The 18,409-nt window shown below is 51.4% G+C and overlaps 2 protein-coding genes across 3 annotated transcripts; one reads left to right on the top strand and one right to left on the bottom strand.

Annotated features, from left to right (window-relative positions):
* Positions 1-4: 4 nt before the first annotated feature.
* Positions 5-10,887, bottom strand: DBF4B (DBF4B-CDC7 kinase regulatory subunit). 2 transcript variants are annotated; one of them, XM_034069988.1, is made up of 11 exons: positions 10,716-10,887; positions 9,614-9,805; positions 8,485-8,535; positions 7,804-7,873; positions 6,705-6,802; positions 6,130-6,166; positions 4,123-4,165; positions 3,144-3,260; positions 2,791-2,917; positions 2,265-2,368; positions 5-1,720 (listed from the first exon to the last, which is right to left on the bottom strand). In XM_034069988.1, exons 1-11 carry the CDS (start codon positions 10,824-10,826, stop codon positions 400-402), a joined length of 2,271 nt encoding a protein of 756 aa, XP_033925879.1. In that variant the 5' UTR covers positions 10,827-10,887; the 3' UTR covers positions 5-399. The 2 variants fall into 2 exon arrangements, with proteins under 2 accessions (XP_033925879.1, XP_033925880.1); XM_034069989.1 differs by having other exon boundaries at positions 6,732-6,802.
* A 104-nt stretch (positions 10,888-10,991) lies between these two features.
* On the top strand, positions 10,992-17,596 carry CCDC43 (coiled-coil domain containing 43). Its single transcript, XM_034070301.1, has 5 exons — positions 10,992-11,174; positions 12,581-12,668; positions 14,550-14,685; positions 15,304-15,362; positions 16,203-17,596. The coding sequence occupies exons 1-5, from the start codon at positions 10,992-10,994 to the stop codon at positions 16,388-16,390; spliced, it is 654 nt and encodes a 217-aa protein (XP_033926192.1). The 3' UTR covers positions 16,391-17,596.
* Positions 17,597-18,409: the final 813 nt, after the last annotated feature.

Genomic DNA, 18,409 nt, shown 5'->3' with positions numbered 1-18,409 from the left:
AGGTTAAAAAGTCTGCTAAAAAAAACAGAAATGTCCAAAGAATTCAGTACCAGTTACAGACATGCACCAAAACCCCAGAGCACAGCAAGAACTCATCTCACCCCATGGCCCTCTTGTCCTGTGCCTGTCCAAGGACCAGGTGAGAGGAAGAACAGGACCTGCCCTCAATCTGGAAGGGCAAAGACCATGTGCCTGATGAAGAGTTACTTGCGGAGAGCATCAGCTTGAAGCTGCCCATTGAAACCATCACATCACCCATCAGTTCCCACCTGCCTGTGGTGGCTGGAGATCACCTCACTCTCGATGGTCCTCGCTCCAGCTCACAGCAGTACCTCCTGATCCTTGTTAAATCCCTTTCCAGCTCCCACCAAGGGCCCAGAGAACAGCCAGGAGGTGGCTTCAGCTGGTCCAGCTGCCAAAACAGGTCTCAAGTATGGGGAAAGAGGCCCCCTTGGTCTCAGTGCAGCAGTTCCAGCAGTTCTTGTCCTCTTTACCTGCCCAGGCAAGTTCTGACTTCTGCTTCTGGACTGAGCAGAGCTGAGACTCATACCCACTGTCCCTCACACTGACATGTGTCCTCTGGAGCAAATCCTGCTCCGCCGGCTGAATCCTGCCATCCTGTTCAGCCATTAGTGTGGAGAGCAGGGAGACATCCCAGTCTGACTCAGAAAACCTGCTGCTGGAGTCATGCTCAGCCTGAGTGTTCCGTGGAGGAGGCTGAAGGAGGCCAGGGCATGTACCCTGCTCTTCACCATGGCCTGGGAGGTCTGGTGCTCTCTTCTCTGCTGCTCTGACACAGAGTGAGCAGCAACATCCAGCTTTGGCCCCAAGCAGTTTTGGAGGAGCCAAGAGGCAGTTGGTCTGGCTCCTTGTGCTCTCCACATCAGGCCTAAGCACATTTCTGTGTGTGACTTCCTTCACCCCTCGGAGCTGCTCCCCTTTGGAACTCACGTTCACCCTGCTCCAGCCACACTCGCCAACAGTGCTGGCCACAGCAGCCTCTGTGGGATCAAAACCCCCAGACACAGCTTCAAGGTGTGATGCAGGGTCCCCAGGGTGCCTGCACAGGCACAGGTCCAAACCAACGGAGCTCCAAGGTCTGCTGGAGAGCTTTGTGCTTAGGGGCAAGCTGCCAGGCTCCAGCACACCAGGCAAGCCTGGCTCAGCTGTCTGTCCTGCACCCTGCTCACATGGAGAGAGGCCACCACCACCCCCCAGCTCCAGCCTGGGCCTCTTCCCCACCTGGGTGCTCTGTCTGGAGAGCTGGCGTTTCCTGGGGGCAGGCAGTGTGTGGGGAAGGTGGCTGGCAGGCCCAAGTGCTTGCTGTCCATGAGGTTCAGATGAGGAAGCTGTTGTCTCTCTGACATGAGCATCCTCTACGCAAGCCCCCGAGCCCAGGTCAGGAGCCAAGCCCAAATCTGTATCCCCTATCACAAACTCCTCCAGGGTGCTGTGAGCAGCACAGACCCTTCTGGTGAGCCCTGCTCCAACAGAGCAGGTCTTGAACTCCCCTCCTTCGCTGGGGTTACTGCACCTGTCCCTGGGTGGACAAGAGGGACCTCCCTTGGTCTTCAGGCTGTGATCATGCTCCACATCAAAGAACAGCTCCTGCTCAGGCTGCTCCCTTTCCTTTCCCATCTCTGCTGTCAGCATCTCAATTTCTCCAGGAACTTGTGCTTGAGGCACTGAGTGTTCATCTGTCAGGCAGGACCGAAGCACCCTGAGAAGAACCATCAGTTAATGCTCACTCTCCCTAGGCATAGAACACCCTCCCCTGGGGAGATGAGGCTTTTTCTGCATTGCAGCATGTTGGAAGCCCTCGCTCAAGAGGCACTGAGAAATCCTAGCCTGGTGAGACTCAGCACTGACACTGCTGCTGGCAGAGATGGGCAGCACAAGGGGGCTCTCAGCCTTCTCACCAAAGCAGGGCCTGGGCACAGGAGTGCTACAGAGCAGTGGGGTTCGCATCTGATGTGGGGAGAGAAGAAATGGGCTCAGCTGCCCTTGCTAGTTTAAAAGGCATTAGAAGGCCACAGGAGCTCCCTGAATATCTCCCATGGCTCATCCAAACTTTGCCTGGCAGGTGCCAGCTTGGTCCCTGCAGTTAGCAGCTGCTCTCCCTGGTGGCTGATTCCCTGGCACAGGACATGAGTTAGGGACCAGTTCCACAGCAACATGGAGGCTCAGGCCCCGTTGCTGTGAGTGTGCCAAGCTGCACCACGCTGCTTTCCAGCTCCAGAGTTCCCAGATTCACAAAGACTTACTTGGCTGAGTGCTCCATAAAGCTGAGCTGTGTGATGACACGGTCCACAGGGGCGTACTGCGAGTCGTCCAGAGCGAATCGCTTGTGCTGGGGGCTCTGGAGATGCTGGAAGGTAGAAGAGACCCTTAGCCATTGCCAGGAGGGAAATGTGCTGTAACAGCCACTTCCTGCAGCCTTTCCACCAGATAGAGCCATTTGGAAGCAAATTTGGGAAACACAGGCAATGCTATCACCCCTGCTTGCTTACAGGGAGTATTCTGTTCCTCCTATAGACACCTGGTGATGAGGAGGTTGTGTCTATATCTAACAGCAGCCTACAGTTTTCCCCAGCAGCTAGTGCAAATGCAGACTCCAAGTATGTACTATCACCAAAGGCTGGCCTCTGAAAGCCACACTGTTTGGCACCTTCCAGGAGATAAAAACTCCCTCTTGCCACCTTTTCAATCAGCCCATGCCCCCTGACTGCCATGGAATAGTGATCCCATCCTTAACTTTGTCAGGGAACCAGGTCCCAGGGGAACCTTTACCTTCTGTAGCTCCTCAAAGGTCTCTTGGCAGCACTCACAGAATCCCCTCTTTTTCTTTGGCGCAGTGACTGGTGTAGACTGGGGGCTCTTCTCCCCTTTGCTGCCTCTTGGACAGCCTTCCACAGCCCTGCAAGTTAACAGCAAAGATCTTCCCTGCCCTCACTGACAGCATCAGCAGGCACCCGGTACAGCCTCTGAGCTACAGCTCGAGCCACAGCTTCCAGCCACCAGGCACAGGGCTCCTTTTGTCCACATCCAGAAGACAAGTGGGTCTCTAGATGCCAGGAACCAGCACGGCAGAAGTTACCAGGAGAGTTGGGTTAAAAACTAGCACAAAAGGAGCTACAACATACCTGGCTCTGCAAGAATTGGAGAGGCTTTTCAGAGGCTCAAATGGGCTGGAGCTTTTGGGTGCCAGGAAGTTCAGGTTGGGAAAGCTTTTGAACTGATGATGGAAGGGCCGGAATTGCCTAAAACCAGCAGATCAGGACATCAGGACTCCTGGCAGTGCTAGCCTGGTTAGAGCTGTCCTCCCTCAGAGGGGCTCAAGGTGCTGCCTCATGCATGATGAGACACTGCCCATGGCTGGACTTCCACTTGGCTGTTCCAGAGATTTCCCATTTCTCACTGCAAGTATTAAACCTGATCCCCAGTAACAGCACTGATGGGGGCATCTTTTGGACAGGGGCTGGGCTTGCCTGCACACCTACAAACCCACCTTTACCTCCAAGGCACATCAGCAGCAGGCAGTGCAGTGCTTCTAGCTACACAGCAGCATGGAAAGGCTTTGGTTCTCAGACCACATCTCCCTCTTCACGCTTTGCTGCATGCAGCATGTAAAACCTAATATTTGACACTGCAGCTGCCTTAAATGTTGCCTTCAGAATAATTCATTGGCAGTCAGGATACTGTTAGAGTTACAGAGTTGTTGGGAACACCACAGAGATCAGATCCCCTTGTGCTGAATGTTGTAATCAAGTTACAGGATCTGACCTCGTGTTTCAAACCCTTTCCCCATTTCAGAGAGCCCGAGCAGATTAAGTGACCTGCTGAGGATCACAAACGGAATCTGAGCAAGGAAGCAAACTGTTGTCAAGTCTCGTTTAACACCTGCCCCCCCCCTCGACACATGAGCCACCCAGATTGTTTCTCTAAACTCTATTTGCCTCCCTCTAGGAGAGGGTCAACTTCCCAGTGCGCAACAGGGTCTTCAAGGAAGCCAATGCTCTGCCTGCTTGGACAGAATATTCACTGCCAATAAAACCAGTAAAGGATTCCCTCCCTGGAGACCCTGAGCTGTTAAGGTGTGATATTTAGAAAGACCTCATTTACCTGCTCTGGTCTTCAACCTTCAGAAAAGGGGGCTTCAGTTTTCCTGTTAGAAAGTGAGCTTGTTAGAAGTTGCTCTGGCCAAATTCCCTACTTATCCATTCATTCATTCATTCATTCCCCAACAAAACTGGGCTGCAGAGCCAAGCTCACCGGTACTTCTGCCAGTGTGAATGCCAAGTGATGGCTAAAGCACAGCCAAAACAGCCTTTTAGGTAATGTACAGCAGCCCTCACCTCTAGGATTCTCAGTAGGGTGATGAAACCCCAGAGGCAGCCCAGCTGTGGGCTGTTTCCACCTTTAAAAGAACACCCTGCCATGTTCCTTGCATCTTTCATGTTTCCCCAGTCTTATCAGCGAGTGGCCTCATCTCAAGCCTTTAATTCTGGCTTGAATTCTAAAACCTGCCATGCATCCTCAGTGTAAAACATGCCACCAAGCATGAGACACGAGTTCATGAGAACCACATTGCAGCAGCAGTTGCACAAGCACAGCGCTCTGCATCAACCCTTCCCCATTTACCTTTATACAATAGCCTGGAGTTCAGAACAGCTCAGGCCAGGGCAGTTAAGTCAAAGCAGTAAGAGCTGCTGGAGACAAATCAACATACTGCATAGCCAAGGCTGGCATGAGAACACTGCTAAAGGGCAATATCTGGCCTCTGCTTGGTCCCTGAGGAGGGTGAACAGCAGCTATGCTTCCTAGAGAGGCATAACATATATTAAGGGAGCAGAAGAAAGCCTCAGCAGTGCATTCAGGGAAAAGGCTTTCAGGGCCAGGCTGGGAGAAGAAGCTACCAGTTCTCTCTCACAGGTTATGTTCACCTTGCAAGTGATAACATGACACTCGGCCTGGAAATCTGAGTACAGATCTGGTGAAGAAACAAACACACACCAAGGTATTCCCACAGGGCATCTGCCTGACCCTGAAACTAAGCCTCTTGTGCCTGCCTTATGCCTCTGAAGGGCGAGGTGTCTTGTTTTCCTGTGATCCTGGCACTCAGTGCTATTTTCTCCAAAGAAATGTGAAGCTCATCCTCCAGAAAGGCTGAATCCACCTGCCCTCACCACTTAGTTCCTCGAGCCTCCACCTGAGCTCACATCAGATGTGCTGTTATGTCACTAAAGTAGCTATTTAAGTGCAGGATCAATTTTTCCATGTAAATGCTGCCAAATGCTTACCACTTCTGAGAGCTAGGCCCCATTTAGAGCCCTAGATACAACTCAGAGTGGTGTGAGGGTCCTGAGCTCATGGCAGAGTGCTCAATGGTGACAAACAGCTCAGCTGTCCCCACAGAGGGTTTGGAGTGTGCCACAGACAATCTGCCCTCATCCAACAGCTTTTCAAGCCTTTTGTTTTACCACCTTTCCTCTTCCCAACCTGGAAAACAATCTTCCAAGTGTCACAAACACAATCCAGGCTGGAGCCTGCGCTGAGATATGACTGACTGTTCACCCACCGACGGGTGAAGTCAAACAAGTCACCAAGTAACTTATGCTGTTGGTGCCAATCTCAGAACCACAACAGGCTCTCTTGTCTAATTGCAGATGAAAACCTGTTTCCCCCCCCCCCCCTTTTGGAAGTGTTATCCCTAGACTGGTGTCTCAGCAGTACATTTCAGCCTAACAGAAGTGAGTGGGATGCAAGGAACATGCTCTCCTCTGTAGGATGCATTATTCTTTGGAACATCATTTGAGCCAGTGGGTTCAACGTGCAGTGCCAGCAGCAGAGCTCTCAGGTGCCTTGGGATTCTGGGAGTAAATGGTTATGGCATTTTAAAAACACTCCCTGAAATAAAAGGCTTATACATCCTTATACACCCTCAGCTGTGTAAGGATGCTGCAGCTAGACTCAGAGAAGGAATTACAAAACCCATTCAAGAGAAACTGCCTTAATAGTTTGGCAGATTTTGGATTACTGAAGCTTCAGATGGATTTTCAAATTCCAAGTGAGGCTTCTTCAAGCAGCTCTGCATCCAAGTGTAAAGTGGAGCACAAATTCCATGCCTACCTTCGCACGTTTTCAATCCAGTTGCAAGGCATTTCACCTGAAGGAAAGAGTGACATATTTAGTATGGGAGCCAGCACAGGCAGAACTGCACCCACTGACCCCAGAACATCAAAGTGAGATTGCAGGATTCTCACCCACCACTTCAGGGGCTCTGCATCAGAGATTTTATCACCTTCCCCTGATGTTTTGCTTTCCAAGTTACCTAGATTTAGTTTAAATATGAAACACAGGCTGCCACTCTGATCTTAATGCTCTACCTTTTCCTTGACCTCTCCAATGCATTAAAAGTAGTTCAGAAAGCTTCAGAAAGCCAGTGTAGCAGTCACATATGAGCTTTGTTTTACCCTTCGCCCCTTATAAGTCAAAATGAGCATTTGCTGTGCTACAGATGATGATAACTAATGGCTGCCTCATTCTTACCTGGTTTCACCCCCACTTTTACAATCTCTATCAATAAACAGAAGCATCAGATTGCCTAGTGTTGGATGAAAATCTAGGAGATGACCCTGCTTTCTAGCCTGTCAGCACTAGAGGAGTGGAATAATTACTCAGAGCTACCAAGGGATCCCGAGTACCTCAAACTGGCTGGAGTTGTCAGTTACCTCTGTCTTCTGGCACTGCTTCCTTGTTTCCGAGACAGCACGCAGCAGCTGTTGGGCGTATGACAACATATCTGTGCAGGTGGGATGTCAAAGAGCCATAGCTCAACCAGAGAAGCTTGTTCCCCTTCTGACTGCAGCCCAAGTTTAACTCCCAATCCACACCAGGCAAAAGCACACAGCACCTGAACCAGCCACCATCTGGCACCACCACCACCACATAGTTCATCTGCCCAAGAAGCAGCCAAAGAGGAGTGCTCTGAGGGATGGCATCCTGGTTTGCTCTTTAGCAGAGCTGGAGGTTGGCTTTAAGACTCTGTGGACATGAGGCACTGTTAGGAGTTGCACAGCACACAGGCCAGACCCTGACATTTGCAGCACCACTGTGGTTCTGCAGAGCTGGCTGCTCAGGAATATACAAGCAGTGGCTGCCTCCATCCCACACCCAGACAGGCTCAGCCACAGCAGTATGTCACTGTCATTAGACACTCAGGAACCTTTTACTCTAGGCCTATTATTAGAATCAGAGTTTTACCACCTGTCTTTCTCATCACCCCCTCCCCATTCATCACTGAGATGGGAAGTGCCTTCCAGCACAGAACCAGGAACATCAGCACTTCCTAATTAAGAACGACCAAATCCTGACATTAGCATGATCTGTACTTCCAGGTCAATTAGTAACAATGGTCTTTTTGGAATAAATTAAGGCACTGACCATGCCATTAATATTTTCTAATACTACAGCTTCAGTATATTACCGCATTGGCTATTGTAAATGTGATGGTAGCATAGAATGAATCATAGAACGGTTTGGGTTGGAAAGGACCTTAAGATCAACCCACTGCCATAGGCTGGGACACCTTCTGCTAGACCGTGAGCATGCTCTATACATGTAAGTTCATTTGGTTTTTGGAGGGCAGACCTAGGCAGCCATGGCCAGGATGGCATCAGTCACGTACCAGATATTGCTTACAATCGCTTCCTTCTGTACCACACTCCCTACATCACTTCTGCTCCACCTGCCTCCAAAATCACTCATTACCAGCAGCTGATTTCAGCCTGCAGAGAAGGATACCATCCACGTGCAGGATCTGGACTCCCCACAGGCGAGCGCTGGCGAGGATACTGCTGCCACTGCAGGTGTCCTGTACAGAGAGGTTTGGCAAGGTACAGGTCAAAGCAGAGATGCCTGTGTGAGCACAAGCAGCTCTAAATCTACTTTAGAGAGATTTTCCTGTTGCCCAATTGACAGACCATTGTGTAGCTGTTACTGAAATCAGAAAAGGTTCAAATTCATGCTTTATCTATCCCAAATTAATAGTAGCACCTAAGTTAAATTTTCCCTGCTTCCAAGTGAACACCAAGATTCCTTTGTGATTTCAGTGAAAGGACCTCAGGGGTGAAAGGACCTCAGGGAGCCTTTTGCCCCAGCTATATGGCTTTAGTTCTTTCTAGGCTAAAATGTCATCAAATAATGGGTCTTGTATTAATCATTCTCTTGCATGGAGCACCCACATCACTGGGACAGGCTTTAGAAGTACTAACATGGATGGAAGACACGGCTCTGTGAAGAACAGCAACCACGAGCACCGCACAATATTCTGCAGGCCACAAGGAACTGCTTTGTACCTTTAGCAGTCCCAGAATCTGCTCCCTTCAACAGGCAGGGGCCCTGGAGAAGTGTCTGGCACTGGTTCTGCACTGCTCAGCAGCACTTTGAACCCACTCAGCTAAAGCCCATCCACACAGAGCTCACCTGATTCTTCATGGCCTTCTGCAGCAGTTCCTTTCCCCTGCTGATCAGGACCTACAGGGAAAGAAGCCAAGTACTATGTTAAAGCAAAGAGCTATGAGGCAGCAGCAAGCTGAGGGCAGCGTGGCTGTCCAGCAAGAATGATTTCTAGTGATACCTGCTCTCTGCTGAGGAGAGTCTGGCCAAGACTTTATCTCAAAGGCAGCAGGACTCAGCATTTCCAGGGAGCACAAACAGCAGAGGCACCCCTTAGGTCTACACCAAGCAGCCATTCAGCCAAGGCTGACTGAACAGCAGTGAGTACTCCAGAGCGAGCCAAGAGGAAGCAGCAACTTAGCCTGGAATGCCTGCCACATCCCAGCGTGCTGGCAAGGGTTAGGAACAGCTTTGTTAGCCCTTCTTGGGAACTGAGTCTTATTTACAAGCCAATGATTTCAGCATGCAGGTTAAGTTCTTTGTAAGACAAGGCGCTTGTGCTGTGAGCAAGGACAAGGGAACAAACACTTTGAGGCAGTGAAAGCCAACATCAGCTCAGGCTTCCTTGTGGTCCAAGCCCAGCTGGCAGATGCCCATGACCTAGACTGGGGTAGCAGGCTCTCCTCACAGTCACAGCTTGCAGCTGACACCAGTGTTCAGCACAGGACGTTGGAGCTTTGGCCACAAGCACTAATGACCAGAAAGCCAAGAACAGGACCCAGGAGAAATCCCCTGTTGCAAACCTCCCAGGTTACAACAGCCTTGTCCTACCTATGTTTGTGAGCACACACCAGACCCTGCAACAGCTTTAGCTTGTCTACATGTCCCTGGCTTTTCCAGACACACCTCTGCATCAGAATGATTGCTGTTGGGAAGGCAGCCAAGCCCTCTATTTCCACTGCCATTTGAGCAGATACCCTTGTTTACTAGCTCAAAGCTGTGCTGTACACATTTGAGCTGACAATGATGTGCACGTACAAGGAACATGGGTATGAATACGAATCACCAGACCAGGAGGAGAAAAGGACCCAACTCAAACACCCAACATGGTTGCTCAGAGCAGGAACAACTTTATCTTCCAACCCTGGTCTCAGGTTCTACCCCTTCCATCTCTTGGGCCAAACTCTGAGGTGGCCTAAACCTTTATAGGTCTTACAGTGTCTGAGGGCTTCTGGTGAGGTCTGGGATGGTTCCCTTTAGAGGAAAAGGGCATTGGGCCCATGACTTTTGCATCTTCTGAAGCTTCGTTGCTGCGCTTCTCAGGTCGAGTCTTGGCTTTGTCTCGTTTGGCTTCTTTGTTGCTGGAAACCACGTAGTTGACTTCTTTGCTTAGGAAGCTTTCGGTCACCTGCAGCAAGAGACAGAGCAGAGCAGCTCTGAGACTGCAAAACTCTGAGCTGAAAGAGACCTGCTGAACAAGAGCTGCCACCCTTAGCTTAACCCCTGACACTGTTCAGGGGCTGCTGAAAGCACTCATCTCTACAAGGAGCTCCTTTTCCTGTTCTTTGATGCCATCTCCCAGGAGAGGAGACCCTCAGAGAGCACATGTGCAAATCATCAGCAGAACCTTCAGATTGAGCCGGTCCCCTATTACCTGCTCCTCAAGCAATGGTTTCAGAGGAAAAGCTGAGGAAAAGACCCTGACATCACACATGAGTGGGCAGGGCCCTGTCTCAGGAGCACATGCACTGTCATTAGCCATTCTGTTCTCGGGAGAGCAGAGCACGGTAGGAAGGGAAGAGCTGGGAAAAGCAGCTCCACATAGGACAGGGGGATAGGGAACGAGGAAGTCGAAAGACACAGAGAAACCCTTGCACAGGAACCAGAAGCTGGAGGAAGAGGTGGAAACACAAGGCTCGGGATGCTCACAATGCACTGACCCCATTGCAGCCCCATGGTTAGCACCGCACTGCACCGCACAATCAGCTCCCAGTGCCCGTTGGCACTGCCTGGACGATGCTCCCATCGCCACACAACCAGTTAGTACCTACTGGGCAGCACTCCCACAGCTGCAGTACACCCGGTTACTGGTGGCCGGGCACCCAGGTGGCATCTACCAGACGGGGCTGCCCCGCTCAGGCTCCCAGTTACCCCCTCAGCACCCTGACCTCCGGAGGCAGGAGCCGGAGCCAGCGGGGCCCAGAGCGGGCCGGGGCCGCGCCGGGAGCCCACGTTTCCCCCCGGGCCGGGGCTCCCTCAGGCTCCCCCCCCCCGCCGGGGCTCCCTCAACCCCCCCTCCGGGGCTCCCTTAGGCTCACCCCTCCGAGGCTCCCGATGAGCAGGGCCAGGTCCCGCGCTGCGCGCCCGCTCGGCAGGTCCAGGTAGAAGGAGCGGCCGCGGAGGGGCCTGGCCGCTCCGGTGCCCTCCATGGCGGCCGGGCCGGCAGCCGCCGCCGCCGCCGTTTAAACTCGGGCCCGCCCCGTTCCCAACGGCGGCCGCACGGGGAGAGCGCCGCGGACCCGCGAGCGCTCACAGGTTTGTCCTGCGCGGCCGCCGTCCCGCATGCGCGGTGGGGGCGGTGGCGCTGGTCCAAGATGGCGGCGCCCGGTGGGGAGGAGACGGCGGCGGGGGGGTTCGAGGCCTGGCTGGCGGCGCGGCTGGAGGCGCTGGGCCTCGACCGGGCCGTGTACGGGGCCTACATCCAGGGGCTGCTCCGGGAGGAGGAGAGCGACGAGGAGCGGCTGGAGGCGCTGCGGGGGGTCCTGGCCGCCTGCCTGGTGAGCGGCGGCACCGGACCGGGGGTTCCGCTCACCCGGAGCCAGGGGCCGGCTCCCCTCGAGGGGCAGCCGAGGCCTCGCCGTGCCCCGGGAGGTCGGGTGTGGAGAACAGGGGGGACACGAGGGCATCGCCCCCTTGGAGCCCAGGGATTCCTGCTCTGTATTCGTGTCCTTTGGGAGCTGTGAGGGTTCTGCAGTGGCTTTATCTCAAGGTGTTTGTTGTACCTGAGCCTAGCACATAAGGCATCATCCAGGATCTGCTTTTGTTAAAGGCATGCTGACTGCTGGGGAGGGACTCTTCACTAGGGACTGTAGTGGTAGGATAAGGGGTAACGGGTTCAAACTGAAACAGCAGAGGTTTAGACTGGGCATAAAGAATAAGTTCTTTAGTGTGAGGGTGCTGAGGCACTGGAATGGGTTGCCCAGGGAGGCTGTGAATGCTCCATACCTGGCAGTGCTCAAGGCCAGGTTGGACAGAGCCTTGGGTGCCATGTTTTAGTGTGAGGTGTCCCTGGCCACGGCAGGGGGTTGGAGCTGGATGAGTTTAAGCTCCTTTCCAACCTAAACTATTCTATGATTCTATAATATTGGAGCAAAAGGTGGGAGTTTTGTGTCTGCTTTTATCTCCTTGTCTGTCCCCCAGCTGTGGAGAGCTCAGTTATTGCTGTCCCCCATGCAGGTGAGCTTTGCTCTGCTCAATGGGCAGTGTCCTCAGTGATGGTTTGTCCTGGAACTTGAAGGTGTTTTTTGTAGGTGCCCAGGTTTTCAAGTCTTCCTCAGTGGTGAACAACCGTGTGAAGGCATCCACTGCCCCCTCTAGAACATGCTCCAGGCAGGCCCAAGGATGTCCCTGCTGGTGGGAGGAGATGGTCTGTCAGTACAACCAGAGCAGTTTCAGCTCCATACTGGCCTTGACCCCTGTTACATCCACTCAAATTCATTTGCTTTAGTGAGAATGGTTTGGAGTGGCCTTTGAGTACCTTCTCTGCAGCCTTGCTCGGAAGAGGGATGATGCTGAGCAGTGCATTTCTAGAGTGGAGACACCCTGATGGCCTTTCCTCAGTGTCTGTGGGGCTGTTGCACCTTGTGAGCAGCGCTAGGAAATCAGTGGGTGTTGTTAGAGCTGTATCATGGGACAAGGAACTCACTGGGGGGGTGTGTAACATGTCAGGGTGCTCTCTAGTCTTGAGCTGTTGAAAATAAGTAAGTGTATGGCATTACTTGTGTCATCCCAGGTTAACCCAGGCCCTGTGTCTGCATTTAACAAGGAGATGGTGTGTGAAAAGCTGTATGACTTGAGCTTACTGCTGGGTGTTCAGGTTCTTTGCAGCTGGTACTTTTCAAACCTGGTTCATGCTCGTTTAAAGCTTTGTTCCAAGACTGAGAAGTCTCTTTTCCCTCACTAGGAAGAAGATCTCTTACACGATGTTTGCAGGGAAGTAGTGGAGAAGTGGTCTGAATCTCAGGTTGTTGACGCCACAGAGAAAAAAGCAGGTAGTGTTGCTGCTCAGTGTCCCCTTCTTTGTGGTGTGAGTGCTTTGCAGGGCCTTGCCAAGATGACAACTGTGTGCTTGTCCTGCCAGGAGTAAAACCCAGCGCTGCTACTATGTGTGCTTTGCTTCTCATTGTCTATTGCTGCTTATTTACTGTTTTGAACTGGGAAATGAGTAGTTTCACTTGTGGCTGTCCCTGGCATTGTGCTGCTCTTTGAGGTCAGAATCCTGCACATGAAAAGATCCTTGGTTTTTTTAATTCCTGAAGGATTCTTTCAGTTTCCCTTCACAAAACAGCCAGGGCTTTCCCCCTGCTCAGTGCTCACTGCAGCCACGGCAGCACTGTGTGGGAGATGCAGTTGTGGTGGTGTATGAAGCCTGGGCTGCTTCAGTCTGTGGCAGTTTGGAGAGCCAGTGGTTTTATCCCTGTGCACCAGTGGAGAGCTGCGCTGTCCCCTCTGCTGCTGCTCACCTCAGTACACATCAGGAAAACACCCTTAATTCTCCTCTTTCACAGTCTTCTAAAGCTGTCAGTTTTCCTCATAAATGCTTGTGGGGGATGCTCTGTGAGGCTGCTGTTGCTGTACTAATGCTGCTCCTCTCCCAGTCACATCTATAGCCCCACTGTTTCTTTGTGCCCTCTCTGAATCCATCTTTTGACTTCAGCTGTCAGCTCAGGAGTGAAGGAAGTTCATCATGGGAGGCTTGTTCTGGTCAGTGGGCAGAGCTCTGGAGTACAATGAACTCCTATGCTGGCAAGATTTAGCTGGTGTAAGCACACTGCATGGATCAGTTAGTAATCTTCCAACTGCCCGTAGCCCATGACCATGTTGCATCCCTTCTGGCTAAATCCTGCTTTTGGTTTGCTTTGCATTTTTTGGTTGGTTCTGGTTGCAAGCAGAATATTGTCACTGACTGATGTCCTTCTAGAGGAGTTCTCCCAGTGAGCCCTTATCATGGAGTCACAGAATCAAACAGGTTGGAAAAGACCTTTAAGATCATCAAGTCCAGTTGTTCCCCAGCACTGCCACAGCCACCACTAACCCGTGGCACTGAGGGCCTCATGTACATGGTGTGAACACTTGCAGGGCTGGTGCCTGCAGCCCTGCCCTGGGCAGCCTGGTCCAATGCCTGAGCACCCTGTGGGGCAGGAATTGTTCCTCAGCTCCATCTAAACCTGCCCTGGTGCAGCTTGAGGCCGTTTCCTCTTGTCCCATCCCTTGTTCCTTGGGAGCAGAGCCCAGCCCCTCCTGGCTCCATCCTCCTCTCAGGCACTTGTAGGGAGTGATCAGGTCCCTCCTGAACCTTCTCTTCTCCAGACTGAACCCCCCAGGTCCCTCAGCTGTTCCTCATCACACTCCAGGTCCTTCAGCAGTGTCATGAGGCCTGTGTTTCTATAGCACTTCTCTTGTTTAAACCTCAGTGTTTCACCAGTCTCGCTCAGCTCTATAGACAAGGCAGCTGAACCACACATGCAGCAGTCTGTCCTTGGCCTGACCTTGCCTTTTGCCTGGGGACACAGGCAAGTTACACTGTTCTGTGCATTCAATAAATCCCTCTTTTGGGGACAAGTGATTGAGATTGCTGGAGCTGCTGATGGGCTCCTCCTGCTCATACTGTCGGTTACCCACAGGGCTGTTTTTTCACTTGTCGCAGGAAGAAGGTAGCAGTGTGTGTCTAGCTTGTTAGAAGTGCAAGGATTTAATTACTTCACTGTGGTTCCATGAAAGGATAAATCCCCAATGGAGTCAATATCTACTTAGTATAACAGAATCCTGAGGAGAAGTTATTAACAAGCTGACCACTTCAGTGGTAAAAGGTAGCTGTGTGCACACGTGGCACATCCTGCCGTGTCTGATGCTCTGACTCCTCTCCTTGCCAGATGAGATCCAAGCCATCGCTAGCATGATGGAGAAGCAGGCCAAGATTGTGGTGAAGCCCAAAGAGGTCTCCCAGGAGGAGAAGCAAAGGAAAGCTGCTCTCCTGGCCCAGTATGCCAATGTGACAGATGAGGAGGAATATCCTTTTCCTGACCCAGCTGAGACTCGGTGCTTTGAAGGATAATGGTTATTAGAGATTTCCCAAAGGAAAACAGTGTCTCTGTTGGAAAAATTGGGGAAACTTTTCAATCTTCCTTCCTTCTCCATGATAAAATAACTTCCATGGAGAAAAGCATGGAAGCTCCTTGTTTGTGGAGTGCTATGAGCAGATGCTCCTTTGAGGATGCTTGTCTGGGTAAGGTTCCTCCAGTCCAGGTATGTTGCAGAAGAGGGGGGAATCGCCTCCAGGTAACTCTGTACATTGTAGTTAATGAATTGAATTAATCTATTGCTTTGTAATGAGAAATCTGCTGAAAAAATCCTTTTTAGAGTGGTATAAAGTGGGAGAGTTTAAAGTTCAGTCTTTATAATGCTGAAGAACAAGTTCTTCCTTGGAGAGCAAAGTTGAATAGGAAATGGGAAGGAATGGTACCTGGTGCTTGAGCAGCAGGAGGGAGCTGAACATGTGGGGTCTGTGAGTGTTCAGCTGCTTCCTTGTGGCTTGACAGAAGGGTTATTTGGCATGTTTGGAGTCAAGTGTGACTGTCCAGAGGCACAAGGTCATTACTGATGTCCAGATTTCCTTAATTCTCTCACTGGTGAGGACGAACAGGATGGATCGACTGCAACAGCAGTAAACATGGGGTCAGAAAAATGTATCCTTTGAATTCTGGGTGACCCAGGCTTTAGGGAAGGAAGGCAAATTGCATGGTGAGTTCCCATTTCCCATCTTTCTTTATCCCTGTTGATACTCCCCATTGCTTTAAGGCCACCTTCTAAGTTTGGTGATTATTTTTCTTCTCATGTAGCCTGACCTTGCTCATAATGAGAGTTAGAATTTCACATGTGCCCTCTGCACAGCCGAGACTGATCCTGTCAGTCTCTTTCTCTCCTCTTTTCCTGCCTTCCCTCTTCTGCCCTCTTTGAAGTTCATAGAACATGCTTATGAGTAAGAATAATTCTTCTGTGAACACGAGCTTAATGTTAGCTTCTGTCCAGAGAGGGAAATCACATTGGGAATTACTAAAAGTGCAACAGAAACAAAACTACATACCAGTCTTAGGAATCTGTAGTGACTTGATTTTTCTAGGAACAAATCCTTTCCTAGGCAGTGTGCATTGACTCTGCATGACTTTCCTATTTGGATAAAGAAGAACAGGTTGGATGGGGCTTGGAGCAACCTGTTCTAGTGGAGGGTGCCCCTGCCTGTGGCAGGGGGTTGGAGCTGGATGAGCTTTAAGGTCCCTTCCAACCCAAACCAGGCTGGGATTCTATGAAAAACAAGCAGATTCCTTCTTCCTTCTCTATTCCTCATTTTGAAATTCCTTATCTGCCTGGTGAGGAAGCAGAAGTGGGAACCAGAAGGTGAGGGGGAAGGTAGAATAAACCACCTCACGTGCTAAAGCTTTGTCTAGTTTAGAGCCCCAAAATAGGGCTGTAGAGTGGAAGCTGCATGGCTTCAACCAGAGCCTTGTCTGCCCTTAACACACCCCCAGCGCTGTTCCGAAACACCAACGTGGAGGATGTGGTGAATGCCAGGAAGCTGGAACGGGAGCTGCTGCGGGATGAGTTCCAGAAGAAAAAAGAGCAAGATAAAGTCCAGCGAGAGAAGGACAAGCTGGCCAAGCAGGAGCGGAAAGAAAAGGAGAAGAAAAGGACACAGAAAGGCGAGCGAAAGCGGTAGCTGCGGTTCTGCAGTCGGACTCTCAAGGGGATAAGAATACTTATGAATATGGTGTGTGTTTAAAAAGCAGCAGAAGTTCTGGACACGTGGCTGGCGAGTGGCTCTTTGGAAGCATTTGGGTTTTTTTCCTTTGTTTTAGTTAGCAGAAGAGAAATTGCAAGCACCTCCTAAACTCGAAGTGTGCCATGTGCCTGTGGTGTCAGTGTCCCAGTCAGTTCTTGTGGCCAGTGTCTGTACCAAAGAACGGTGAAGTGATTATGTCTGTGGTTTTAAATTGATTTGTCCTTCTTACCACTTCAAGCAAAGCAAAACACAGCGTAGGAGAGGGCTTCCAAACTGTGTCCTCCTGCCAGCCTTGGTTTGCAGCAACAGTTAGGATTTGAGAACAGAGCAGAGCCCCTTTCTGATGTGTAATCAAGGATCTGCTGCTACAGGGTGAATATGAGTTTATTTACAGTAGCCTTGAAAAATGTATTCGCAAATACATCTATTTCTGCTGCCAAGAACAGCGCTAGGTCACACTGTGCCTGTGCTGAGAGAGCAGGGTTGGAGCTCACCTCAGTGAAGGCAAGTGCTGTTCTGCAGTGAAAGAAAGGGAATGAGATGAAAGCCAGGAGATCTGTGGCTATGGGATGGCATCACCCACAGGTTCTCGGTCAGGTAAAGGCTTTGGTGCAGTGGTAGCAAATTGGTCAGTTCCTTGTGCTACTTTAAGACTTGATGCTGGTAGCTGGAAAATGGTGCTCCCTGACACTGCCACTGCTCCGGCCATTGCCAGGGTGAGTGGTTAAGCATGGTGCAGTGCTGAGCGGCTGTGAGTTGGATGCACAGGGTTTACAGGCTGGTAACTGGGTTTACAGGCTGGCACAGTTACTGCCAGGGCTGAACACTGCTTTTGGCCCCAAAGGGCTTGGTACCTGCTGCTTCCAGCCTTTTCTGTGCTGGTGTCACCCACCTCTGGAGAGGAGAACACTAATTGCTGTAACTGAGCATGAAAGAGCTGCAGTGTTCTCATGATGCGGTAGGAACTGGCGTGCCCAGAGCTTCCTTCTCTGGGTGCCGTGGGCTCCTGGTAGTCCCTGTTCCCATTGCCTGCTTTCAGCACCAGTCTGCCTCAATGGCCGTGCCTCCTGTTTAACTCGCTGCTGCAAGTGTATCTAACTGCTTTATCTTTGGACTTGAATAATAAAACTGGTTGGCTGAGAATTGGGCTCCTCTCTCTGAATGAAAGTCATGGTTGTGTGGTTTGGGGCTCCCATCTGGCCTGTCCTGTGTGTCCTCACTGTCCCTCACCCAGCAGCAGTGTTTCTGAGGGCTGCCTCAGTGCTGCTTCTCCTGGAGTCACACCAATTCCCAAGGCTGCTGGAGCCTGTCCAGAAGAAAGAGCTGCCTTCACCCCCTTATAGCAAGAACTGCCCCCCCTCTACCCACTGCAGACCTCAGGAGCCAAGCAAGAACAAACAGCTGTGTCATGTGTGTCAAAAGGTGTACAAGTGATAAGGTCTGTACAGATCCAGGAATGGTGCAGTCACAGGCATGCTGTGGCAGCTCTTGCAAACAAGCAGATCCCCTCTGGTCCCCCTTCCACCCTGCACTCACAGACAGGTGCAGTTTGGCAGTGGTTTGTTGTGTCTGGCTCCCTGAGACTGCATGCCACTGGTCAGAAAAGGCCTTCTAGGGACAGGGAAAGAGCAACAAGGGAAGGCCCAGCCCCACAGTGCCCAGCCCACGGGCCTTGGGCAGAGCAGCAGCACCCACAAGTTTCTGCTGCTGGAAACTGAGTGTGCTGCACTCTTGTGCAAACACCAAAGCACATGAACTGGCTGTGCCTGAAGGGTCTCAGCTGCACCCAGCAGCACAGAGCAGGCAGCAGCTCTGCCATGGAGCTGCTGGAGCCCATGGTTTTCACTGCTGACTCAGTGCCTCAAGAGAGCTGAAGGCTGATGCTTGAGTGATGATGCTCAAGACATTCAGGAGTATGTACTGGCATCAACACCAAGAAATGTATAGAGCAGGCAT

Source organism: Melopsittacus undulatus, chromosome 17, assembly GCF_012275295.1.
Source record: "Melopsittacus undulatus isolate bMelUnd1 chromosome 17, bMelUnd1.mat.Z, whole genome shotgun sequence".
Classification (NCBI taxonomy): domain Eukaryota; kingdom Metazoa; phylum Chordata; class Aves; order Psittaciformes; family Psittaculidae; genus Melopsittacus; species Melopsittacus undulatus.
This window is presented reverse-complemented; position numbering and strand designations above follow the sequence as displayed.